We start from the raw sequence: 27,472 nt of genomic DNA, 5'->3' as shown, positions 1-27,472 counted from the left end.
TGCTAAAGTTTAGTCCCAGGTCCCTTTTCTTTGTGGTCTTAAACCTAGTTTTTGCCTGTCACCTTCAGACATTATCACAACTTACCATGTGAAGGGCCACAGCCCTCATAATTGTTGCTGCTTTTCCAGTTGTTCCATTCTTCTGTTCTTATGTGATAATGGCCTAACTTTTTAAACCTACTTTGAGAAACATTTTTTTTTCTCAGCTTTTTGAAGAGATTATAGTTCTCTCTCAACCCCCAAGAAACAACTGACTCACTCAAATAGACCCCTGAACCTGCATTCTTTTTGACTTTGAAAAGTTATGTAGGTTTGATGTGTATGAGGATTTACTTTATTTTTAGATGGACTGTTCTGTTTAGGTAAGTTTACCTTTCAGATCAAAAAACCAAAACCAGCACCAAACCCAAGTGTTACTGTCCATTGTTACTGCATCTTTTGCATATTAACATACTACTCCAAAAAATTAATTAGAGGAACAAGCAGAGTACCCCACCTTTGTAAGTACCAACAAACATGCTTACCCCAACAGCGAATTCCAAGATGTCAGCTCCTGCCTCTAGTGCCTTTGCATTTTCTTCTTTTGCCATTTTGGTGATGAAGTTCTTGGCATTATTTGACGTTTGTGTCTGTAGAGCTGCCCATATGGCTTTAGCAACAAGTGTATTCTTGCTGTTTGGATCTTCACTAGGATTATTGATCATGCTAATTCGAACATTATTGCTGGATTTCTGTGTTTAACAAAACACGCATTAGCAAAGTTTTAGATTTCAGGTATGTTTTAAATGCAAAAGCATTGTATTTCTTAAACAGAAAACCAGATTCCAAATCAGGTAAGTAACAGCACAAGGTTAAAAGGATGAACTAATTTAATATCGAGGCTGGAAATTAGAGACCCTGCAGGGAGAACCAATGTCCCCAGGTCATAAAATGTGAAAAGGCACAATCTGTGTTTTGCAAGCCTCTACCTACTGCTTTATTAGCCCTGCTAACCTATTCAAATGAAAACAGTACCTACCAGGTGTTTAATTGCATCATACAACAATTGCCTCCCTGAAGGTTTATCAAAATCACCAACAATCCAAAAAGTAACTGGTCTAACAAAGGAATCATCTGCAATAAAAAAAAAAAAGAGTGGGAGAAAAATTTAAGGGTGAAGGGAAGGGAAGCTTCAGTTTTTCCTCATTTGGAGGAGAAATATAACACACATGCAAGTTTCAAAAAAAGTAAAATTATATAGGGAAGATACAGATGAAGCTAAGTTATGAAGTCTGGCAAGACAAGAATAATAGTATTGCTATTATATTAGCTTTCATTTACCTCATTCCAAAAACCCACATGGGACAGCATGCATCACTTTCTAAGCTGGATTTTTTTGTTTGTTTGCTACCTTTTAAATTTAGAAATTATAACGGAACCTATAAGTAACTTACAGATTCCAACTAGGGTACAGACATATCGCTTCTTCGTACTGAAGCTGTTAGTTCACAAAATCAGTTTTGTATAGAGAAGAAAGTGCTTAAGCAAACATGCACTTAAACAGCTGCTTCAGTTTCCTGCTGCTTCTAAAGCCATTGTTGTAAAGGAACCAGAAAATGCCCAGAACAACAACATATGAAATGCTAAAGCAAGAGTTACCATAGATCTCCTTGGAAGACATTCCTGGTCAAAAAGCAGAAAGGAAAGAGGGAAAGGAGAGAGACATTAATAATTTTATAGTAATCCCAGTGTGTACTGGGCATAACTGAATAACCAAAGTTCAAGTCCAACAAGCAACAAGTTTGTGACAGTTTTATAAGAATAAGCTTTGACTTTTTCTTCCCTTCAAATAGACTGATGTTTTATTTTCATGCTACAGCCCTAATTATACTACATATGAAGAGTTTCATTACCAAACCACGAAGGCATCATCCTGAAGACCATTTCCAAAAACTGCCATGCCATCATGACCTGGATGTTAACTGATTCTTTTATCTTCCCTCTTTAAAAAGTGGCATGACAGTGCTGTTTCAGTACTCTTGCTGAGCCAGAAATATGTATAACTTTCCTATTATTTTAGAAGATAAACGTGCTACAGCATTACTGTGCTCAGATAACAGTTATTAAATATCTTAGTGACAGAAGAGGCAGTGACCCAAAATTGCCAGGCCGTTGGATTCCAAATCAATGCACACTTTCAAATGAGCATTTGGAGGTGCAGGTTTAATTAATACACTACAAAGGGAAAACAAGAAACTTCTTCAGAGCTAAGTGACTTAAATAGAACTAAAGGCAAATATGAGACAGAAGGAGCTTTGGGGACGTTCAAGGTGGTGCATGCAGGTGGCAGCGGCTGGAGATAGTGCTGGGGAAACTTGTGAGAGTCTAGTAGAGACGACAGATGAGAACAAGAGGAATTAGCTCAAACTGGAACGGATATAGGACAGGCTGGATCAAGCTCTGTATTATGTCTGTGCATACATTTCTTACACTGAGAGGTACAGCTGACTTTTAACACTAACTTTCTGCGTAACTGTAATAAAACAATACTATCATTGAAAAAGCTGTACCTGAACAGGAGCAATTAAAACAGCTTACAGAATGGGAAATAACAATTTTCCTCTGAATCCATGTAACTTTTAGTAATTTTGAATTATGAGGCAGAGAGCTAGAACCCCTTTTGTATTTTTCTAATCGGTGTCACAGCTGCACCTGTGGTGGTCATTTGCGATACAGCAAGAGCAGGTTGGGTGGGAATTCATTATTCATTGAAGGCCGAGTTTAAAGAAGGGAAGGTTCTTGTTCCGTGTAGATGTCATGCCTTATAAAAAATCTTTATTTTTAACACGTAGATTGCACCATTACCCACAGGCCTAAACAAGGCTCAGTGTGTGTGTTGATGCTTGGAAACACGCGTAAGATTAGATTTGGGTTCATAATCCACTGCAAACATTACCTTTCTTTGTTAAGTAGGTCATGCTGTTTGCAACAGCAGCTGTCTTATCTTTGGAATCCAATGTGGTAAATCGAGCAAAGTCATCCACATAAAAGTTATCTGAGGAAGAGAAAATGTATTAGATGCCAAAGCTATTCCATGTAAAGTGAAAGAAAATCACTACTATTACCAGAACATTAAAAACACACCCCCTGTTGTTCCTCATGATACTACTTTTTATGTCTCATTTCCGTGGTTAATATATAAGCTGAGGAATATATTTTTGTTTTCTCATAAGCTACATTTTTGTCTCATAAGTTACATTAATAACTACATTGCATATTTTATATGTGAAAGAGTTGAAAGAATTGTTCAAGTCTTACTTAGTTGGAGTTAATTTATGTATGCAATATACATTTGAAAATCCACTGTTACTGTTTTTCACACAACTCAAAAAAGGTAGTTGTATGAATGTTTTTGCAATACTGTCATTATACTGCAGAATCACTGCATTGGGTGTTAATACATTTCACCATGAGAAGTTCTCCTAAATCTTAAGTAATTCCAGAGATGACTGTCAATCTCTGCCCCAAAGGACGTTAGAAATAAGAAACAAACTTGCTTTATACATTATATCACTGTTCTTGGCTTTTGCTAGCATTGCTAATTTCTCAATTCATGAGTCACATTACCCTAAAGGTTTCTATAAAATCAAAACAAATTTCTGTTTTGAAAAACTTGTAGACATTAATGTTGCTATTGTACATAACACCTCCCTGAGCACCAGGACTGGAACATCACTTGGGGTGCTGTTAATACTTTGTCACTAGGACAGCAAAAGTCTTTGACTCAGATACTTCAGGTTTAATGCAATTAAAAGCATCCCTTACTCATTCCAGTCAGATCTAGGTACTCTCTGTCAGACATTAAGATTCTTGAGTTAATTCTTGGAACAACATTAGGCTGGTTCATGATATACTCAACCACATCTTGGTCATTAGATAATTCACCCTGAAGGAAAGAAGAAAGAAGCAATATTTGTTATTTCACATGTGTATTTGCCTTGGAGATATCAAAAAGCAAACAAACGAATCTCAACAACAAAACAACCAAACCAAGACAAGAAACAATGCAAGTTGTCTTGCGTATTACATATTCAGGTACTTTTGAATCAGTTTTTCCAAATCTTATTTCTCTTGAAAACTCAGCACCTACCAGGTACACGGCTCGCTGGAAGATGCTTGTGGTTTCCAGGATTTTGTGCATTGTCACGGTTTCTAGGTCATCAGGATCCAGCTGGTCTTTTTGAAAAGGCATCCCATTGAACAGCACGACGGGGAGCGGACCTACGCCCGTTTGCTCATAGTAACCTCTTGCTGCCTAAACACAGGGAAAGAAGTAACGTTACCACATCAGCCCATCGCCACAAGGGTTCATAGTTCCCATGCAATATCCACACAGGTCTATTCTAAACACACTAAGACGTCCTTCCAGATTTTATATGATACAGAGAACATTAATTTTACGCAGTGCATAAGACACTTTCTGCATCTTACATGCACGAGACGTCCTCTCTCACAGCTTCAAAGCAAAAACAGTTACTTCAGAATACAGAAGTACAAAATATTCCATTAAGTCCATGAGCACTTTCTGGTAATAGCAAATGCACAACAGGAAATCTGACTTTGCATATGGAAGCAAATGCAAAGCAGTGATAGCTGTAAGACAGGGGAGAGGTTTTTTCTTTTTAGTTTTTAAGATTTGTGTTTCCTAAACTTGTGAAAAAACATTTACTTGTGTGTGGGGGGGGTTATTAAGACAAATTTCACCATTTCATGTAACCACTGCAAAATGCACCATCATTATTGATACTCTGTTATGGACAGAAGTTGATCAGGTTCTACTGTTCCGAGGTTCTTGTTGAGGGCTTTCAAGGCCTTCTAAGGACACAACCATCACCAACTCAGATCACATGAAAGAGTGCTCAGTGTTGGTTTATCTTGTGTCCTTTATTTGGAGATAAGCTCTTTCTAAAGGCTTCTTTCCCCTGCAGTGTTGAAGTGGTTGTGCTGAGTGGTGTCAGGTAGCCCAGGTGCAGACCTCCAGAACGGCCTCTCACCTCTTCTGGGGAACAGCACTTTCCATGTGTGAGCAGTTTCTTGGGAGGGGGGGTTGTTGCTTTTGTCTGTTTTGGGTTTGATTTGGTGTCTAGTATGTAAACTGAAAAAGCTTCTCCTGTCATACAAAAATGTCAGTCTTGCTGGTTTTGATTTCCTCAAAATGCTTTTCCCTTCACTCTCGTACATCAGGAGATGGAAACCATGTGTGCACACAGGCCTGTTTATATAACCCTGACTGTGTTCCTCACTTACAGATGCAGAAGCATCATCAGTGTTACGGAGCTATTGCAGACAGTATTTTCATTCTTTCTTTTAGAATATTGAACAAAAATATCCCCCTGTAGAGCCTCAAATAACATCTGCTTCATCTCACATATAAGTAATCCAATAGTGATTTGCTCTCCCAGTTTTCTCCATACAGAAAAGTATGAACCCTAAAAATAACTTATAAGAAATTACTTGAGAAAGACTGATGGATGCCATGCTATAGGAAGGGTGTTTTGAATTCATCCTCATTACTTTCTCTCACACGGTATTCAAATACCAGTGAAGAAAACCCACGCCAGTCCCTCACAGACATTAAGCCCCTTGGTTTTCTTATGAAATGTTCCATCACGTTGATTTTTTTCAAGCAATTTTAGACTCAACCAAAGTATCCATACCAGCATGAAAGCATGACTTATGAGCCACAAGGAAGTTATCTTGGTTCTGGTACTATACATCAAGATTTTTTAAAGATACCTATTACAGTATATATTGTGTAAATTATATAAAGCTTTGTGCTGAACATAAATACTTCAATAAAAGTATTACTAGAAGTCACCCAATGTGATAACAAAATAGCTACCTGGTTACTGAGAGAACTGGATCAAGAAATTGTATATAGCTATATTTTCAAAATGGTGTTGAAGCAAAAAAAGTAAAAAAAGCTGTTTCATGAATTCTTACCTTTCTGTTTTGATCATAGGCAGAATCAATTCCCAGAATGCTGTTGACTTCCACATAAGGATACTGTTTCTCAAGAACACTGACCACATGCTGCACTTTTAGCTGATCTCCCGTTTTCACTTTGTTATATATCTGAACGAGAGATACAAATACAAGTTTACACCTGCAACCAAAAAGCTCCTTTGCTTACCAAAGGTAAGTTGATCTGTCACCTGTATTCCAGTCATTATAATAAGGCATTAAAAGCCAGATTGCAAAACGAATTTTCATATTTATTAGCTGCTCCTTAGCACCTGTAGCTCTTGTAATTACCTTGCTTAGTCATTCCACTGAGATTAAACAGAGGTAAACATCATATATGTCTTTAAATAATAACTTGCATCTTTAATTAGAGAAGATATTTGTGAGGGAAAAGTAGGAGCTTAGGGGAAAAAATGCTCAAGTAGAGCATACCTGAAGAGCTTCCCTTCAAAACTCAAGACATGCTTATAAACAATACAGCAGACCTCACATGTAAAGTATGTAACTGTTTCCCTCTTGAAGGCACAAGATTTTACTTTCACTTACACATATATATCAAAAAAATGAGAATAAATTAATTGTCTTCAAGTCACCAGCAGTTTAATGTTACAGTATGCCCCAGCTTGTAGATATGTTGAACAATGTCAAACCACAAGTGAAAATGCATTTGCTAGTACCTATAATAAACTTTCATGTAGCAAAAGTATGCAACAGGAACTGCTCAAAACAAATTATAACAGTGAAGGGATACATCAGTTGAGAACTCATTGGCAGAATAAGCAAAGAGACAGGATAGAAAAACTTGCAGAACAGTGAAGTGTCACATTTAAATCTAGTTGCACTTATTAAAGTTGGGTCAGAAGCACTTCGCAAATAAACGTGTGGTACTAGTATTCAGAGATACTCTGAATACTAACCATGTCAAAGAAAAATTTCTTCCATTATGTACATATTAGCACATTAACATAATCTTACATACATGGAAAATATTAAAACATAATTTCCTTTTAAAATTAGTACTTACAGACATGACAGTCTGGAAAGCATAATTATTATCCATTTCTTGTGCCACGTAATTGTACGCCCTGAGGAGGGCGACACCAGCATCCTGCAGTCCATCAACATCCTCCGAGTCGTTAACCACAAAGACTAGTCCTATCCTGCAGCCAAACAAATCCCCAGATCATGAACCTATTATACCAATAAGTAACAGTTCTTCATAGAACTGTCACCTGTGATCATCATCTTAGACAAAGACTAACAAGATTTTGAGCAGAGCAGCTAGGAATCAAACTAGGGACATACAATCTCTAATGGTGAGTCCATCAGAATCTTGCTTTTCATCTCTCTCTCATCCAAAGTACTTGCTTTTAAGTTTCTTTTGGACTGTTAAAGAAACCGAACTCTGTTTTACTAGTAGCAAAACTTATATTCAAAAAATTTTAAGTAACAAACAGTATTTAATAAATACCCTTCCCAACCACCAATACACAATATCTAGCATTTCTACAGTGTCCTAGCAAAGAGAATTTTACAATTGCGAAAGTAATTATGAAAATAAAACTGACGTAAAAAAATTCCCATTAAAACATAGCAATTACCTCAGTGGGATGTGGTTACTGAAGAACATCTCTGCCACATTCAGTAATTCTGCTGTGGTCTCATGAGTAGGATCTACTATCAGCACCTGCAAATAAATTGCAAATGAAAAGTTTCTATTCCCTGAATAAGTCAAAATATGGGGTTTTGATTAGAGATATCTTCATTCACATCGCAGTGCAGAATTACCATCTGTCCTATTATATTTATACACTGTCAGGGAGATGAGGCCCACTAAATAATAGTTTATTTTAAAGTCTTTCAGTCCGTTATTTAAAATACCCTATCTAAACCACTGCTTTACCCAGAAGAGACCAGACTCCTGGAGCACTTTCTCTTTACCTCAGTGTCCCCAGCACCCAGGCTTCTGCCTCTGCCTGTACACAAATCCACCCCCTCAGGTGTGCGTGGGAAACAGGCATTTGTCAGAATTGGGGAACGCAGTGTTGCTCTGCTCAGCTCCCTGCAGAGCTGATGCTGCTGAGACATTCTCAGAGCAAGCACAAACCCAGACAGAACGGGGCCTTTCAGAATGAATTTAGTGCCCTTCAATCATACCAAGTGTTGCCTTTTCATTTAATAATTTCAATGTTAAAAGTACTAACTCCAGAGAAAAAAATACCAACACATTAATGCCCCCACAGCTTGAGGTGGTTCAAGTCCCTATTTGCCACTTATCAGAGATCCGTAGGGCCACCCTGCCACATGACAAGAGTTACAGCAGGGAATTACAAACTCCCGATTAGATCTAACTTTACATAGCTACCTAGAGACTAAAAGGACACTCAGGATTAAGCTGAGGGCTGTTGATCATCTTTTGAAGTCTTGGTGTGAGTTGAAATGCACTAAATTCTCACTTATCAGATGATAGCTTTGTCCATTGATGAAACAATTTTTGGTGTCTAATCAATGCCAGAGAATTGTGCTCAGTGGTCTCTGAATCTCAGCCATAACTTACTAGTACAAGTAGAACAAAACCTTTTAGAAAAGTGTCCTATCTCAAGATATTTAAGTGACGGGGAATCCAGCATATATGTAGGTAAGTTGCAAAAGCTGATGTCCCCGCTGATGAAAAAAATAAAATGCACATTTCATTTCTAGTCAGACACTACTTACAAAATTATGGAAGTTTTTCCTAATTTGTCTGATCACGCCTGGAAATGTGGGACGCAGCAAGTCTTGCACATTGGAAGGCCAGGAATTGTACCGACTGTCGACTTCAAGATTGTTGACCCACTAAGAAAAAAATAAAGGCGTTTAAATGATTGGCAGTCCTCCTGCTCGAGTCTGAGAGTGTAAAATATTTTAAAATCAGACACTATATTGAAAACCGTATGAATAAAAAGTTACAGTTTTTAAAAAGATAGTCATAACTTTTCTTTTTCTCTTCACTGCAGTTTCAGAGGTGATTGTGAGATAAGAACAAAAGTTCCCCTGACAGCTTAAGAATGCACCGCCTGATGGCAAATAAGGTATTTCTGATATCAAGCTATACACACTGAAATTGCAGGGCTTCTGATGTCCACAGCATAGTCAGAATCTGACGGCTGGATGTTCAACTTCAGGACATTGTGCAAGGAAAGACCCTCAATTCCTAAACTGTGCAGGCCTTCCATAACACGGGCTTCATTGCGTAGCACATCAATCAAGCTGGAAGGAAGAGAAAAATTGTTGAATTTTAAAGACACAGCAAATAACTTGCTGTTATCCTAAGTGTTAATAGATGAAAGGTATAAAAAAGTCTGCTACGTCTGTGCATTTCTTCTGATTTATCACCCATTTCTACCTGTCCTAAGAAACTTGAGATAACTTAAACCTATTCAATTATATTATATTTCTAGGAAAAACTACATTAAATCAAAAAAACTAAAGTGTGATACACATATGTGATCTCAATTCCACATTATTGAAACAAATCTGGACAAGACACAGGGTAGTTTTCAGATGAAAAATTTACAGTGATTTATCCTTTGAGTATCAGTCTACTATCTTCAGAATAAAATCTGTAGGCTGACAGTCTTGGAGAACAAAATCTTGCTAGTTACAGCACAGATCAAAAGAGCAGTACAAAGGTGACTTCCTATTTTGATATTCTAGGGTATTCCGGTTTTCACATCAGCATTTTTTGTTAGAAATGCATTTGCCTAAGAGAAGGAACCAGGATTTGCTTTTTCTAGTGCTTAACAAGTAAACTTAGTCTAGATGTAGACTTTGTGAAGAAGGTTCAAAACTAAGTGACTTCACCATCCATGCACAAGCAGGATGCAACCTTGTGAACAAGATACAATTATTCAGAAAACATTCCTACCTAAATATGTCCTGAGTGTCTAAATCAATAAGGAGTCCATTGATGAACAGGGCAGAATCTCCCGGTTGTAATCCTAACGTTCCTTTGAAATACTGAAAGAAAGTAGAAGGCCATTAGAAGAATGCTATGCACAGAAAATAAATACTCAAGTTTAATGTGCCAAAATTGTAGATTTTATCTCCCTTATTGCATTACAAATTGCATTACATTACTTCTCAACTACCATCTTACTGACTTTGTGCGCACATCCATACCAGAGGAGAAAACAGCTGAAGCTCTTTAGTGCATAGATACGTAAATGGGACTTCTGGTTCAGTAGTGGATACAAGGTTCAGTTCATAAGTCCCAGAGTAGACTTTTTAATTATACTCAGATTAAATAATTAGACATGCTTGAGAAAACTAATTCCATTTTTTTTAATAGCTGACAACCCACAAAGTATGTGGACAAATAGCATCCAGTTACCTGTCTCAGCTCTTTAACACACAGTTCTGGGCCGAACAGACTTAAACTGCTGGTTATTGCGTGGCACTCACTAGTGGAAATAACCACTGTGTCTAAGGTACATGTTAAGTCCTGACCTAGTGGATATGTCATCAATGGAAAGTAGATGAGCTGCCACTGCAGTCTGATCTCCCCAGAATCAGGCAGCACACAAGTGGGAAAAGTTTTATCAACATTTTGGGATTCCTTCCAAGTACCTCTAAGCCATAACCCCATGAATGGATACTTCCCTCTGAACTGAGGCACCGTCACAGAGAACAATTTTGAATCAGGAGAGATGAATAAAATGCGCTCCTCCTGAAGGAAATTTCCTAACTCTAGCATGAAAAATTCTGTTTAAAAACAACATCACTTTCTTCTAATATCTCTTGCCTTGTGGTACCAGGTACAGAATTACAAAATAGTAAGAGGCATGATGAACACTGAAGGAGAAAGATAGTATTTGAACATTTAAAAACACTAATATCATGAAGAATGGGAGCAAAGCAAACAGAGGAACAGTGAAGTACCATATGAAGTACAAAGAACAGGAAAGCAGCATCTCAGGAAGAATTTCTATATTTTATTAAATAAATAAAGCTCCCAGAGAAGAGCTGAGTACATGCAATGTTAAATTGTATCTTTTGGTGGATATATAGTAAACTATAACTTACTAGTAGCAGTGAAGGTCACTACCAAATAATACCCACACAAGCTGAGTCATGCAAAGAACAGCTTTAAAGGGCAAGGTCAGATCCAGCCAGATCTGGATCTCGGAGCCTAGATATACTTTGGATAACAATGAATCCACAAAATCGTGGCTTTACCTCTGGACCAGTCTGATCTAACACATAACAGAAAAGCCACCAGGTCGCTTTAGCTTGCACTTACATTCTATACTTTGTCCCTTCCAGAACCACACCGGACAACAGTATCAAACCACATCCCTTCTTTTCTGATCCTATCGCTATTGAACAACAAGAGATTGCTCTCTCAGAACAGAAATTTCAGGGGACTTGTAAGAAGATTGCAGGTAACTTTGCATTTACTACTAGACTAGGCAAACAAAGACATAAGTATGTACTTAACATTCTCCGTATTTTTCCTACTAAGTGAGACTGAAATGTATAAAGAGATCTGCACAGATCAGCATAGATATAACAAAAGCTGTTCTTTGTTTTTATTAACATCCTAAACTTTTATTTTGCACTATGTCCAGATTGCACTACCAGATGTATTTTAATGGTACCAAATTCTGTACAAAAGCCTGTATGAAATTCCCAAGTGGCTGGATTTTTTTTACAGTGCTTTGCTAGTGCCAAGTACACAAGAGAGCTGTTGAAACATTCTTCTGCAAACACCAGAGTAAACTCAATGATCTCCAGAAGTCCCTCACAACCTGCTGGTTTTTTTACGGTTCTGTTTCAAAGCACACGTAGACGTACTTAGATAGCTGTAAAATTTTATCCCTTCATTAGTTTCACTCTCAACACACCAGCACTGGAACCTTTTCCTCCACATAATATTAATTGTTCTACACCATGACAGAAGGTTTCAAGTTTATTCTTTGACTTCCTTGTAAAGACTGATGAATTATAATTATCTAAGCACCTTCTCAAATTGGGTCACGAGAACTAAATTTCTTCTGCATCCTTAAAACTGTAAGAAGATGCTTAATATATTTTCTTTTCAAGCAACAGCTTTCTAACAAGCTATGTTCCATCCAGCTCAGACATTTTAAAATCATCTAAAAATATTACATTTTAAGTCTAATAACGTCCACTAAAAGCACTGACACTTTTAATATCTAGTTGCTTTCAAGAAGTTCAGAATACAATCGAAACGTAAAACTGAAATCAGCGTATTTTTAACTGTAACCCAGGCCAAGTGCTATGACACTGAGACTTTATGCATCTGCTCTCCCACTGAACTAAGAACTAGGGCAGAGCTGAGAGGCCACCCTGCAGGCACAGTCTTACAACCACCACACCAAGCCCCTCCAGACAACTCTAGCTGCCAAGCCATCGCTACAAATGAAGGAAGGACTGACGTAACCTAGATATCAACATTTCTACCACTTCTTTTTTGACACAGTCCTGTCCTATAGATCAGATTAAGACAGTCTGCATGGAAATCCTACGAAGACCTATGTTGTATGTTTTCTGTAAATAAACGTTTTCCCCCAGGGTTACCAACACAGTACTTTCGTTGTATTTAAAGTTAATTTTATAAATACAGTTAACGGATTCCGAGTTCAGATACCGAACACAGGGTCACTTTCATATACAAGTGCATATACAACTATCAGAACACTTGATTACTGTGAACAAAATCCCATATCATCATTCCCCGACACAGTGATCTCACTCCAAGAATTTCTGACCAATACTTCCATATTTGAGCAAACAAGCTAAATTATGTTCCTAATCCATATTTGAAAATCCACCACTTCTTTACTTCCCAGATGCATGCTACAACGAAGTTGTATGTGAAAATACCAGATCATTATTTGAGCAAGATGTAAACTTTTTGACAGAAGAATTCTTTTCAAAGCTTGAATTTATATTAAAAACATTAGTGCAAAAGCACTACGTTACTTTCTAGAAGCATTACCTTTTGGTTCTCTTCAATTTCTGCTCTGAGTTCCGAAGAAACAACTGTTTTTGTTATGGCTCTACAAAAAGAAAAACATTATGCTGTGACTAATTCTGTTTACCGTATGGGTAGATTCTGTTTATCCAATGGGTAGATTAGATATCTACTTATCCTACGTTTTGTACCTTACATATAAATATATTTAGTCTCCTAGTACATAAGAGCTGCAATCAGAAGCACTTGCACTTTGTTGTATCATTAAACAGGAGGATGCACTATTTTTTATTATACTATATAATTCACCAGAACAGAAAAATGTTACCCACATGCGCACTCTCAGTGTCTAATTTCACATTGACCATAATAAAAGTGGGCAGCTGACAGAAAGGTAGAGGCGAGGGCTGGCAGCAGAAAATAGAGGGATCTCACTCCTCACTGTGGCTTCCCATTCCTTTCCTTACATTGGATCTGTGAATGGTGAGTACAGCTCACAGATCTGACTAAAACCGCAATGACAGTGCAATGCCAGCCTTAAGAAGCTATAAATAGCACAATCTTAACATCAGTTAGTGGAAAGTAAAACCAGAATTCAGGTTCTTTTTACTCTCAACTATAGTTCCACCTACACAAAAAGGAAGAGCTCCTGTAATACCATCTTCACAACCCAGGTCACAGAATTTATCAAAAGAAATATATTTCTAGACTGGTTGCGCAGGCCAGATTATGACTGAATTTCTTGAAATTAATTTGAATATTCTCAAGACAGTCACCGACAAAGTGCAAAAAACTGTGGAATGTCACATCAGTTTCTGACGTGAGGTTGACTGGGCTGTTTGCCAGAGTGGATCCCAGAAGAAGAGTGGGATCGAGTTAATAGGTAAAGCTTAAAGCCACCAAACAGAAAACCTACACAATAAATCTTCAGAAGTTGATGCAGAAGGGTCAGAAGCATTTCAAAACAAAATAGCACAGGTAATTCTGTCAGATTTCCCACCAGTCTACATTGACTGCCGTCCAAGAGAAACACTAAGATCCTCTTTGTAACCTTAGGCTGGAGAACTTCTCTGCATAAATGTTCTCCAGTGTTTGCTTCCAGCGAAATGGAAACTCGGACATTAACCCAATCAATGCTGCCTGTCTCAGGTTCCGCTCAGAAAAAAAGATAGTAAGAAAACTTCCTAGAACTCCTAATTAACATTACCTGGCTTTTGTAGGAAAGTTCTGACTCAGATCTTTCATGACCATCAAAGCATCCACTGGGGGAGCAGTCAAAATGCGAGCAGCAGTTTGAAAACTTAAATCTAGAAGTGGAAAAACAGAAGTCAAGAACTCGAAAACAAGCCAATGCAGAGTCAACTTAGTTTTAGCTTTCAATTTTTTTGCTTATTTTTTACCTACGAAAATTCGTTTTCTATCTGCACCTTTAGATATTTTTAAAAATCTTCTTCCTTGTATTCAACTTCTGTTTGTTGCCTTAAAGTAAGTAACCCTTTCAAAATGAACCAATGTATCCTGTCTACAGGTTGCTTCAATGAGTCCAGACCATCACCTTTTTTTCGGCTGAGGTGGGAGGATCTGCCCTTCCAAAGGCTTGTGGGTGCTTGTTTCACAAGCCAGAAATATAAACAGCCATCTGTTGGATACAGGTGGGTTCTCTGTGGCTACAATGGATGTTCAGCATTTCAAATTAGAGGAGGAAAAGCCTTTCCATGCATCTCTACAGAGGATTCCCAGGGAAACAGGTCAGAGTTGCAGGTAGGTGCTTTTGAAATAGAGTTTTCCTTTGGTCTTGAGAATTCTCAGCTTTTCACACTGCGAATCCGACCACGGAAAGAAACTTCACATTTCCTTTGCTTTTTTTGCATTTAGTAGATCATACAAGTAGTTAATATAAGAGTGGGTGGCTTACTGTGCTTCACAATATAGAAAACAATCCTCATTTCAGAAGTCCTTTGAAACAGTATTTCTAAAAGCTATTTCAACGGGACTCAGCAAAGGCCCTTTAGAAAATCCAGTGCTTCCCAATGCAGGAATTTACAGTCAAACTCTCTCAACTGTACAGGGCCACTACCAACCTCATTTGCGTAGAACACAAGAAGGTATGTTTACACAAGTTCTTAGAGCACAATACTGAAAGTCTTCATACAGATTACCTTGTAACTGCCAGACTTTCAAAGGTGCCATTTCATTGGTACTTTCCACCAGGTGTTTTCTAAGCTCTTTCAGCTCTTCTGTCAAGTCAGGATACAACTGCCTAGAAGGGTATGAGGGTAAAACAACTTCTGTGGTTTCCTGTAAGCAAGTCTTCAAAGAAACTAACACATGAAATATGCTGCTAACACATATGGGTAACTCAGACATTTAAAAAATAATAGCAAAAGATCAGCATCTCCACATCAAGTTTTTTTGATATGACAAAGACCAACAACTTACAACTGAGTGTTACCTTAGTTTTCCAAACAGAAATCCCTGCACTTCATCAATAGGGTCACTTTCATCTATTACTGTAGCGTTCACATCTGTGCCTATAACCACACGGAGGAGAACACTATTACCAAGCCATTCAGAAACAGTCCTCACACTCATTTTGATTAGTCTAACAAAACTACACTGCAATAATCAAAAATAAGAAAGGGCAAGCTTCAGGTTTACTTTTAAACCTGAATCCAAGAGACGTTACCTTTACAAATGAACACAGTAACAGCTGAAATAAAACCAAGTTGGATTACTGAGAAGGAAAAGCTGAAGATGAGTGGAAATCTCAGAGACCCAGGCACTGCAGAGGGCTTTCAGGACACACTGGCTTTGTAGAGTAAGGGGTAAACTTCAGTTGTGAATGCAACCTTGACCTCAGCCCCAAAATACACGATAAAAAATAGTATTGGAGTGAAGTCCAATCTTGGGCTTAAACATCAAAAAGAAATTTGTGCAAACTCAAGTCTAACTAAAGGTCCTGACCTTTTAGATGAGTGTTGGCTTCTGGAGAAGCCGAGACAGCACAGGCATGAACAAAAGAGTGCCCAGTCAGAGTGTTCACAGAGTCAGGCAGGAGCTGGATGAGAACCATAAACCTCCAGTGTGCAGCTCACTACCTGTGAGCTGTTTGCAGCTCATAGCAATGCAAGTACAGTTTGTCCATTTTGTAAAACAATTTAGATTACTGCATTTAGATTACTGATTGGTATAAAACTTCACAAGTTTACAAATAACAAATATTCACCAGAATTACCTTTTCTTTCCCCACCTGAAGAGACAAAGGCCTCCAACGTCCCATTCTACAAACAATACCAGGGCTTTTGCATGACTTTTTGATCACAAATTAATGGAAATTCTCATAATAATGTCAATCTTAAGGTGGATCACATCCTGTAGTATGTTAGCGTCTCTTAAAATCAAATACTTTTACCAAAAATGACTAAAGGTTTTATGTGTCTATACTCTGGATGGTGGCAAAATATTCAGAGTCAGAGTTTAGATCTGCATCTAGAAACTGATAAAACTGCAAAATCCTGAAGAACCCATTAAAAATCTGAGTTCTGTTCTCCACAACTGCTATCTCAAACTAAACAAAAACAAACCAAAAAAACCCAACAAAAACCCAAGCAAACCCACAAAAAAACCCAAACCAAACGAAAACCAAACCACCACCAATAACAACAACAAAAAAACCACAAAAAATTATTTAAGTCCAAGATAAAAACAGGAAATTCTGGGATTTTATATGTTTGTGTGCATGTGTAAATTAAAAGTATACACACTGACAAAATAGCTTTGACATATGTATGAGAGTTTGCAAAACAGAGATCAGTGCTCTAAAGAAAGCAGCAAAAGCAAAAAACCATGAAGAATTCTAAGTTCTGCTTTCCCATAAAACAAGAACAGGAAAGACATTCTGCTCGGAGGATGGATAAGTTAAGGTAAATTAAGGTAGAGGAATTGCTTTACATCTGCAGAGAATCTGGTTATCTGGTAAAAAATTAGTTGCATTAGTAGTGCCATTACTAAGATCTAGTCCAGAGTCATGACTCCACTGTGCCCTGCATTTCACAAATACAGAAGACAAGTGCCACGGCAAAGATGTTTCATAAGGAACACAATCCCAAAAGAGGGAGGAAGAGAAGTGATTTCAGAGCTGAAAAAAAGAATATCTGCAATTCAGACAAACAGTCATTCATTTCAAATATAAAATTTTCTTTGCAAAACCAAAGTGTTCATCTTAAAATACTTAAAATAATTCACCTTTCACCTGTGTATCATCCTTGGCCTTATATTCTGTACTTTTAATAGCCAGTTCCACACCATAGCCAGAGAGGTAGACTTTTTCTTTACTGGGATTCTGTAAGGAAAAACAGTACGATATTGCCGCTCTTTGTTTTGATGTACAAATTAAAAGCTGCCATTTCCCAAAGCCAAGAAATCTCAAGCTGGTACACATCTCAGACATAACTGGAAATGCATAAGTGAGAAACAAACACAGTGAGTGATTCTGCAGTAATGTACTGTAATGATTATACTTCCTATTGTATTTCAACAAAACATTTTGAAGTTCAGCGAGCAAACATATCTCTGTGAACCAAAAAAAACCACCGAAAACCACAAAGTACAGAGGAAGACAAAACAGTGTTTTCGGGATTCAGCGTGTAAGCCAAATAGAGCAAGATAGACTCATGTCATCAAATCAGATAGAGGAGAGAAAGGAACTTCAAGTTCAAAAATGAAACATTCCCTGAAGAGTTACAACAGATAATTACAAAAAATGTATAAATCAATGACTCAAGATAGATGCATAACTAGTTCTGACTTTAATGGGGAACAAACGTGATCACTTGTTAAAAGTATTTTGAAGTATGCAGGAGTCATGCAACTGTATCAAGCTCTATTGTGTAATACACTGAATTTTGAATGCACATAGTCCTCCCAGCACTGATAAGTTACTTTTTAAACAGAAAGTGGTGTGTGCAGTGTATGACTTTATTTTATTAAGAGTGCAAGTGTCACCAGAAGTGAACCAGCGGATGCTTTTTTTTTTTGCATTCAAGACTGGCACCTAGCTGCTACACTGCAGGTTTTAGCCACCTTGAGCAATATTCAGCAAAAAATGTCAAATAACTCAAATTTCTCAGAGCTTTTAAAATGTAGTTTTAAACACTAATCCAGTGGTTATGGGCAATTTAGGGGAGGGAGATGGAAACCAGGACATACTGTATGAGGATTGGTTCTGTAATAAAATCGCTACAGAAACAATGCCTTTCGTTTGAAAGTGGTACCTTAAGGTTAATCCTTGCTTTTCAGAGCATGTAACTAAGTGGCCTGACTCTGGAGAGATCTATCTCCTAGAATCTAATATAGGTAGAGAAACTATTTTTTTAGATTAAAGTCTGTAATTAATCTGGAGTTTAACTCTGCATTTGTAAAATCAAACGATCCTCTTATTTAAACACTCAGGAGATTTAAAATATTCTGTATTCCTCAGCTACATGCAATAAAATAAACCTTCAGTGCTCCAAACAAATATCAAGCACCAACATATTATGCAAATATCAATTTAAAGGGAACAAACTTAGGCCAGTTTTCTTTTTGAAAACCCAGGCCAGTTCTGCTTTCCATGTCAAACAGTTCTGTTACAATGCACAATTATACTTACAGAAATAAAGTGTCTGAGAACGTAAGTGATTTCTCCTGCCTCAGCCTTTAAAACAAGGCTCTTGTGGTGCCTGTAGAACTCCTCTGAGCCAATCTCGGCGTAAAGTATGACAACAGGACTTTCAGGGTTTGACACGGGGTACTTGTGGTCACCTTTGAACAAAAATGGCTTTGGCCTAAAAGTAAACACGGAAGATTATCACACTGTGACTCACAGCATTTCCTCACTCCATGCAAAACACAAGATTTCTTTTTTTCATGTTTAATCACTGTTCCTGTCTTCACTGAATACATACGTCAAGCTATTCCCACATACTACCAAGGCCGGCAGCACTTTATGCACATTGATAGAGCTCTGTTAAAAACAGACATATGAAAATGAAACAAGTAGGTAGGTGCTATTTTGAATCTAATATGATCCTTATTTTAAAAAATAACCACTTCCCTTAATTTTTCAATTAACTTCTTTTTTTTTCCCCAATGGTGATTCATAAATTCTGTATTAAAAAAATAAAAGGCTAACAGAGCAAATGTTCCAGGAACTCAAATTCAAGGGACCCTGTGCTTGGCTTAGCACACAAACAAGACAGTGAATGAGAAGACTATTTTCAATTTCTGTTCTTAACTTTTGTCTAAAATATTATGAAATATTTAAAATATTCCCAGTGAGTCAGAAGAATAGTATGTGAGCTATAGATACCATATGTCTGCACATTGACCAAAAAAACCCTTTATGCTTGCAAAAAACAGAACTACCAAGATTAATATGATAACAAACTGAAATTTAATGTTTTGTTTGTTTTGTTTTTATCTAAAGAGATATTTTATAGTTTATCTTGTTACTAAAAGTTACAATCAAGTTCTGTTCCTGTAAAGAAACCTGGATTTGAGATATATTGTGTGGTAATAGTTCACTTTGTTAACACCAAGAAAATTATATGGGGAAAAAATACTATGCATGCTTCAAGCCATTCATGAAACTCTCTCTCTTCTATTAACAATCATCTAAATATGCAGCCCAGCTCTTTCTGTTCTCCTTACAAACTAAAGGCTTTAAATATTCCTGAGAATTTCTACTATCCTTCAACAAATGGTATCCAACTTTTCCCGTGCACTTCCAAAGTATTCCTCCTCCTAGCAGAATATCAGAGAGCTAGAGGTAAGAAAATCATTCCAGCCTGAAATAAGAGAGTGCCACTCTCTGCGAGCAATGGACAGTAAAAATCAATACTGAAGAATGTAGAAACTACTGGTTTCTTACAGTCTCTTTACAGCAGTAAGTTTAACTGGGCTAAATTTTAAGAGCTAATCTAATTACAGGAAATTAAGCAAATACCTTTCTGAAGCTGCCTGTAAAAGGTTTCCAAGGGAGTCAAATTCACATGTCTTCTCCCCATGCACAGCAAAAAACAGGGTACAGCCCTTTGGTGGAGGTTCATCTGCTGCTATCTGTATTAAAATATTTGTAATAAAGTTGAATGTAGGTTGAATGTATCGCTTAGAACAAGTGAAAAATGATAAACAGCATAGATCTGTAGCAATTGCTTTTCTGCAATTTCCTGAATTCTAAACTAGTACTTCTTCCCTGTTTATTACGTAATTTAAATGCAAGGTAAAAACTGCAAAATTGAGAATTAAGTCTTAACTTACTGTAAACAGTTTTCCAGTCTAGTCACTGTAATGTTATTTCCAGGTATAAAAAGCAAGGCTTGCAACTGTGGGGCGTTTGGTTGGGGTTTTTTGTATTACACATCAGAAACCTCCGTATTTATTAAACATCAAAGGATAAAATGATTCCAGATGAAAAAGGAAGATGTCTCCTAGTATTACTTAAATAAAGCCCACTATAATGCAAGACAATCAACGACCTTCCATGTATGGGTTCTAATCTTTAGAGCTAGATATTCATGGATTACTGTCTTCCAGCAAGTACAGCTGAATAACAGGAACAGCAGCAGCATCACAAGTACTAACAGAGCCCTAGGGATCTTCTTCATAAAGAATCTTTACACATTTATTAGTGCACCGGGCGTCGAAGATAGGCAAACATTCTGAAATCCCAGTTCTTTAGTCTGCTTTAGACAGATGGACTCAAAGTTGGCACCCAGTGAAATTAGAATAAATATATATCTATATATGCGCTCTTCAGTGCATAAGTGTGGAGCACGTAATCAGTTTAAGATTTTTGATATTCTCAAATGTCTCTTACACAGCTCGTTCCTTCCTGGGCCTTATGTAAAGCTCTACAAATCCTTTGAGGAGTTCCCGTGTGCTGTACTAACCTGTTGAAAAGCTTGAACTGTTGCAGAGTAAGAGCGTAAAGACAAGGAAAATTTCAACAAATTCTGCTGCAAAGGTGACAGAGTCTGGCAGGCGATTTTCAGCATTTCATGGTAAGAAGAATAATCGCTACCTGCAAAGTCAAAGTACAAACAGTTATCTCTCTATACCACATTCTCACTGAAGAGGGGCTTTTCATCTGAACTGTGATTTATACTAACAGAAGCCCTTGACATTAATTGTAAATATGCACATGACCCTTCCTCCTCAGTTTTCATGACAGCCAGTTCTACAGATGGATGGAAGTGAACTTCACCAGAGATCCATGAGAGCACACCACTACATTCCTGAGGCTTGGGGAGGAGGGAAACACTTAAAAGCTCGCATTTAATTTCAGTTGAGAAACAGAAACACAGATAAAAAGCATTTATAATATTTTATACATCATGTTGAAACAGAAACTGGCAAGTAAAACATGTTTCAGACTCGTCCACTACAGCTTTTGTCAAACAGATAGCCAGAAGCCTTGAGCACTTGGCAGTAAAAACATGACTGGAATCGGTCCTCATTTGACTTTTACAATGCTAACACCACAGAAGACAAAACATTTTGGTTTGTTTTTCAACCATGTCAACTATCAGTCATCATCAAGAAAAATATTATGAAAACTTAGAATCATAGAATCATTTAGGCTGGAAAAAACCTTTAAGATCATTGAGTCCAACTTACCATCTTGTTCAGATGTCTTAATATTCTGACTGGCTTCCACAAAATTCCAGAATTTTTCTTGACCTTCGTCTGATAAAAATTCACTGAGTAAGAAGAGAAGAGTTAGCTAGATCTATAAATTTTCTCTGCAGTGACAATTCTAATACTTTGTCAAGCTTTACAGAAAATTAGCTCCTACTAAATGTTTACCTGTATCAGAAAACCGTATGTTACTAGAAAAAGCAGACCAGGAAAGCTAAAAAGCAGACAAACCCCAAGAAATAATAGTTGCAGGCCAGGACAAACACACAGTACGTGAAAGAAGCTTGTACAGTATTTATGAATCTCAAAGACACTGACAGACAGCAGTGTCTGTGCTGGGCACTCTCCTCCCTAATGCATTTCTTTGCTAGCTATCCTTTAGGAGAAATATACATTTTCTTTGCTGTAACAAAATGTCGTTTGTTGGCACTAGTAGCTTTGGTGAGGTTTGCTTGTTTTTAAATGAGCAAAAGGAGAAGTCGCAGCTTCAAATCATACTTAGTTTACCATATATTAAGCACATGATTACGTAGGTGTACAATGTTAGATAGTAAAATGATTCTCCAAACATTGCTAACGACAAATACTTCATCATGTCTAAACTTGTAACGCTTCATATGCTGAAGGATGCTGCAACACAAGGTTTGGAGCTGTCACAATAGCCCGTGTGTGCGTTTCAACCTGCTCTGACCCAAGGTGTTTGGTACTTCTTGAACAACTGGGTAATGAATCGCAGTGCTGGGCTAAGGAAACAGAACAGCGGGGATGATTTTACACTGCAGTGCTGCATCATTCTGCAGTTCACCCGAGGTGAACAATCCTACTTACCCAAAGGCTTTGAGCATAATGTTTTGGTTATATATAAAGCCTTTGGCACATTATTTTATTTGCTTACTATTTCACTGTCTCCTAGGGTGAACTTTTCTTGCATTGCCAGGATATCTAATTCCTGGCATTAACACCTGAGCTTTGCATTTTACTACTTAAGGATTTTTCAGTCTTCAAACTTCAGCTTTTATAGAGAAGGTTTCAGAAGAGTAATGTCACCTCGGACACCCCTGTCCCGTCACCCAAAGCCATGCCCGTTGGAATGAATACCAGCAATGCTCAACTGTCATGGGAACCAATCTGCGGTAACACAGGCAGAATTCCATATGCGGCAACACCCTTAGGTGATAGCAAACTAAACACACACACAAAATCTAAAAGTCTTATTTTGCATAAACATCTCCAGACTAGAATACTGCAAAATGAAATGATGGAGACTTCTCAATTGCTAAGTAGGCTGGCAGTGAAAAGACAGCATTTTGCTTTCTTTTTTCTTTTTAAATAGCATCCTTCAAAAAAAAAAGTTTTAATAGCATAGAAGAAATCGTCCCCAGGCTGACTTGCGCAACTCTTCACAAAGCAGTTGGGTTTAGATGATCAATGCACAACTCACATGAGCAAAATTAAGCGCACACAATAGGTGTGTATCAAACCTATGTCATCAATGAAGCAAAAAATCTTTTACTACAGAATCTTACAAGACCATGCTAAACCTCTCTCTCTAGTGCTTTGACTAAAATTTAGTAAGGCAATAAAGACTTACTATAGAAATATTTGTTGTTATTAATGTTTGTTCTAAGGCACAATGAAAGAATATACCACACAAAAAAATACTACTGTCTCCTTTAAAGTATTCATCCCATCTCCCCAAGCACAATGATCCTGTTCAACTAAGTGTTATTACTGCCAATGAGTTAGTAACGACCAGAATCCAAAGTACCACAAAACAAAGGAAAAAGAGAACACATTACTTTATCCCCCAGAATATTCTGATTTGTTTATGAAAAAATCGCAATGCACGTACCTTGTTTCAAGTAATAAAGGAGTTGAAGACCACTTTGTCGTTAGAGATGTTGTCACAGCCTTAGAACCTCCTTTTACAAGTGAAGAGCTGAACCAGATTCCAAGAACTGCAATAAGTATTCCCATTTTATAGAAGCAGCCTAAAAAAGATTAAGAAAAAAAAAGTTAGTTTTGCACTGTCTCTCTTTTAAATACAGAATCTCACATATCCAAATATTTTAAGGCATATTTGAAGATTCAGTGGCCCATTTAATGCAGTACATCAATGAGATAATCTTAGTCTCACCTGGGCTTACAAAATCAGAAATACTATGAAAACATTAAAAGAGACAAGGATTTTAATATCTGACTCCTGAACTGCAATTAAACCTAAATCAATTACAGCTTCCTCTATGTTTATGCTTTCAAATAGACTTGCTTCTCTTCTGGGACACCCGCATCATACACTGCGTGCTGGTAAGAAAAGGTATTACAAACAGCGCATATTTCAAATTTGGTGGAAAACCTTCCCATTGTTCGTTTTACGGAAGTCAAGTCACATTTTGTATTTGTGCAGACCCCCCAGCTGGTGTACTAACCGGTGTGGGAAGAGCCAGGCAAGGTGAATGTTCCACAGTCAGCCCTTCAGGTTCTGCTGCGTACAGCGGACTTCTCTGGGGAGTGAAGAAACAAGCATTTCCTGGGTGCACTAAGTACCACCAACTTTAGAAGCTGAAAAATGAATGAAATAATAAAGACAGACTCCAATGATACAACATACTGTGAGAAATGAGCCAAGGAAAACCAAAACCAAAACCATTATTGTCCTTCATGCGTACTTTCATGCCTATATATTTTCTGACAGCTGAGTGGAATTTCCACACCACACCTCTTAAGCTTATGGAAGTCTTGAATTCTTCTGTTAGTCTCCAAAAATTCAAGCTTTTTTCCCTCTCTCTGACTAGAGTATAATATACACTCAGGCACTTTTGCACTTCTTATTTTCCTGGGTAACTCATTTTCCATTCAGCCCCCAGTTGGAACGATACCCCACTCAAATTCCAGGTGTATCACACCTGGCAATCTGTCAGGATCTAACTTGTGTCTCTTTTTCATCACGATCTCAATGTAAAAAATAGTCTTTGCATATACGTATATATCTGTAGCTATAGGTCTACCTGCACATAGATACAGAGACAAAACAACCTCATCCTACTCCATTTAAAAATTTACACTGCTCCAGCTAAAAGTTGACCAGCAATCACTCACCCATTGCTCTTTCTGTATCTCAATGTGTTTATTCTTTCTGAATAAACACAGAAGTGCCCTGCTGTAATATCCAAAGAGCAACTTGCCCAGCTGCACAGGACGTTTGCTTTATGCTGCACCTGGGAAGCGGACAGATGGCATTGCATGACGGGACAGTCACAACTGCCACCCGCCGTGTGCTGAAGAGGAAGCTCGGTCAATATTTGTGGAGTGAAATCTTGGCTTCCACCACATGCAGCAAAAACACAAGGTTTGCAGTTCCTCCCAGAATCCGGCCCTTCTTAGTCACTGAGAATTATGCACAGTAGTTTGGAACATGTGAAATGAACACACCGTACTGCATTCTTACAACTAAAAGTCTGATGCTGTTCTCATGCCTGCCTCCCCATTCTGTGAAATACTGCAATAAAAGCCTTTTGCTATATGAAGTAGGAAAAAAATTAAGATACATCTGTCACCCGACACCAGTTTAACCGGCTGAAAACCTGCAGATTAGAAAATAAATCTGCAGATTAGAAAATATCAACATTCCCTGAAGAATAACAGCCATAAAATGAAAGACCAGTATCTGAAAGAAAAATAAAAACACACGATGGAGAACAGAAGAGGTAAGAGGTGCAGGAATGAACACAAGTGACAGGAGATCCAGCTGCGTTTGTATGAGATAACGAATCAAAACCCCAGCTGAATTACGACCTTGTAAAGTGGATATTTGAAGGCTCATTTGTTTTTTAAATATTTTTCCTCCTTATTTTTCATCCAGTTACTCAATTTAAAATACAGTTGACTTCTGGAAACTTGCACACCCTGCCTTAGAGAGAGGAATTAGCCGCCTCGGGTCCTGCCGCAGAGAGGGACGAGGAGCAGCCCCGGCGTCCCGAGGGCCCCTGGTGCTGTGAGCGGGGGAGATCCCGGTGACCGGGGTCGTGTTCTGTGCTACAGATACTGGACCTACAACGTGCCGCTTGACTGATTAGCCCTAAGTCACACGCTGGAAGAGTTTTGAGCGGCAATAACCGGTTCCAGCGCCTGGCCGTGCTGCGAGCACCGGCCGCTGCGGGGCGGGAGCGGAGACACGGCTGACGGCGCAAAACCGGAGACCAGGTAAAACCCGGGATGTCCGCTCGTTACCGCCGAGGGGCGACTGACGCCGACGCGGGCCCTGGCGCTCCGCAGTCACTGTCCGCTGAAGGACCCGACACCCGCGCCGTGCCGCGGGCCCCGCTACTCTGCAGTGGAGCGGTGCCCGGCACCCAGCCCGCCCGGCCGCAGCCGCCCCCGGGCCCCGGCCCGGCCCGCCGCCCGAGCAGCGGCCCCGGCCCGCCCCTGCCCCGCGCGCGGGTCGCCGTGGTAACCGCACCTGCCCGCGGCCGCCACGCTCCCTTCCGGCTCGTGCCGCTCCCGCCGCTTCCGGGCACGACGCTTCCGCTGCCGGGAGAGGAGGGCCGGTGCCGCCATAGAGTTATAGCGGGGCAGCGCCAGAGCGTCCCCTGGCCGCCATCTTGGGGGCGCTGGCGGGAGGCGGCTCCGCTGTCTCCTCCCGCTGCTCGGCGGGACATCGCGCCCGCCCTCGGAGCCCGCTCCGGAACCGCCCCTGCCCGCCGGAGCCCGCCTCGGCCCGGGGCGAGAGCGGCGTTCCCGGCCCCCCCGGCCGCCTGCGCGCCGCGGAGCCGCAGCCCCGGTAAAGGCGGCGGACGCGGTTCTCCCGCCGGAGCGGGGGCCTGGGGGTGAGGGCGCAAGCTCAGGGCGAACGGGGAGCGATGGTTTCTCCAGAACGTTTGTGTAGTTTCGGTTTGAGATGTAGGTAGTTCCAGCGGCAAAGGTGGAACCAACGTCGTTTCTTTCATTAACTGGTCTGGTGGCAACTGACCCTGTTGAAAAAAGCCCCAGGACTCAGTCTCGCTGTGCGAAGCGTCTTTCAGTTGCTCATCTGTTTACCACGTAAACAAAACACGAGGGGAAATGAAAGCAGTACCCAGCAGATAAACAGCAGTTGTTCTTTGTTCATCTTCTCTGTGCCATTTATGATTTCGCAGCTCTCTGAACTGCCCCTTTCCCAGCCCGAAGGTGCCAGCTCCCTGTACCGTTCCCCAGCTGCTCCGTGTGCGTGATCCTCGCTCCGTCCTCCGAACGTCTCGTAGTGTTGCTGTGGTGGTTCTGAGTCACGGGAGTGGGGCAGCGGGACCCCCGTCTCGTTCAGGAGACATTGAGCAAGAATAACGCTGTAAGTCCAGCCGAGCAAAGTAACTCTGGCCAGGGTGAGGGCAGTGTCCTCAGTCCGGCCACCGGACGGGTCTCCAGCCCTGGTGGCCCTGGAGCTGTGTCCCTGCGAAGGGACCTGCCCGCCGTCCCTGCCCAGAGCTCCCTCAGCAGCTCTTTGCGTTCACAGCAGAAGCCTGAAGGGTTCACAAGGCAAATTTAGAGATTATTCAAGTGTGGTTCTGTAACTGAAAGGTTTTCTTTCTGGTTTCGTTTTAAAATATTGCTAAAACTCTGAAAATGACGCTTGTCTCTCCAACTTCATCTCGGAGCCTCAGTACAAAAGCACCTAAATGAGAACGGTGTCACGGAAAATCAGGGTGTTCTGAGGTGCGCACAACCGAACACAAGGCAGCCCTGCGCTGCTGGCATCTCGGTGTTGCAACTTGCGTTGTCACTAACATTTGGGGTTTTTTACTTTGGCCGTCTGTCCCAGTGAGTAACGACTATTCA

At 39.4% G+C, this 27,472-nt stretch overlaps 1 protein-coding gene across 3 annotated transcripts in view; it reads right to left on the bottom strand.

The window, feature by feature from the left end:
- The window catches only part of UGGT1 (UDP-glucose glycoprotein glucosyltransferase 1), a 42,437-nt gene extending 16,219 nt beyond the window's left edge, over positions 1–26,218 (bottom strand). For 2 of the 3 annotated variants that reach the window (XR_010606513.1, XM_065639856.1), the window contains exons 1-24: positions 26,121–26,218; positions 24,091–24,223; positions 23,514–23,652; positions 21,641–21,723; positions 20,914–21,044; positions 19,968–20,080; positions 18,633–18,807; positions 17,228–17,324; positions 15,435–15,513; positions 15,142–15,242; positions 14,190–14,289; positions 13,007–13,067; positions 9,911–10,002; positions 9,102–9,252; positions 8,719–8,838; positions 7,605–7,690; positions 7,028–7,163; positions 5,983–6,114; positions 4,130–4,294; positions 3,805–3,925; positions 2,936–3,034; positions 1,639–1,662; positions 1,019–1,113; positions 525–731 (exon numbers count right to left, since the gene is read on the bottom strand). Coding sequence is in view for 2 of the 3 variants with exons in the window: in XM_065639856.1 (XP_065495928.1) it covers positions 525–731; positions 1,019–1,113; positions 1,639–1,662; positions 2,936–3,034; positions 3,805–3,925; positions 4,130–4,294; positions 5,983–6,114; positions 7,028–7,163; positions 7,605–7,690; positions 8,719–8,838; positions 9,102–9,252; positions 9,911–10,002; positions 13,007–13,067; positions 14,190–14,289; positions 15,142–15,242; positions 15,435–15,513; positions 17,228–17,324; positions 18,633–18,807; positions 19,968–20,080; positions 20,914–21,044; positions 21,641–21,723; positions 23,514–23,638 (2,493 nt within the window). In the remaining variant the exon portion in view is untranslated. The remainder of the gene's footprint in view (positions 1–524; positions 732–1,018; positions 1,114–1,638; positions 1,663–2,935; positions 3,035–3,804; positions 3,926–4,129; positions 4,295–5,982; positions 6,115–7,027; positions 7,164–7,604; positions 7,691–8,718; positions 8,839–9,101; positions 9,253–9,910; positions 10,003–13,006; positions 13,068–14,189; positions 14,290–15,141; positions 15,243–15,434; positions 15,514–17,227; positions 17,325–18,632; positions 18,808–19,967; positions 20,081–20,913; positions 21,045–21,640; positions 21,724–23,513; positions 23,653–24,090; positions 24,224–26,120) is intronic. The other variant, XM_065639857.1, reaches the window with a different exon arrangement.
- Between the last annotated feature and the right edge of the window lie 1,254 nt (positions 26,219–27,472).

This window comes from Caloenas nicobarica, chromosome 8, assembly GCF_036013445.1.
Source record: "Caloenas nicobarica isolate bCalNic1 chromosome 8, bCalNic1.hap1, whole genome shotgun sequence".
Taxonomy (NCBI): Eukaryota; Metazoa; Chordata; class Aves; order Columbiformes; family Columbidae; genus Caloenas; species Caloenas nicobarica.
The sequence above is the reverse complement of the archived record's forward strand: the minus strand, read 5'-3'. Positions and strand labels throughout refer to the sequence as shown.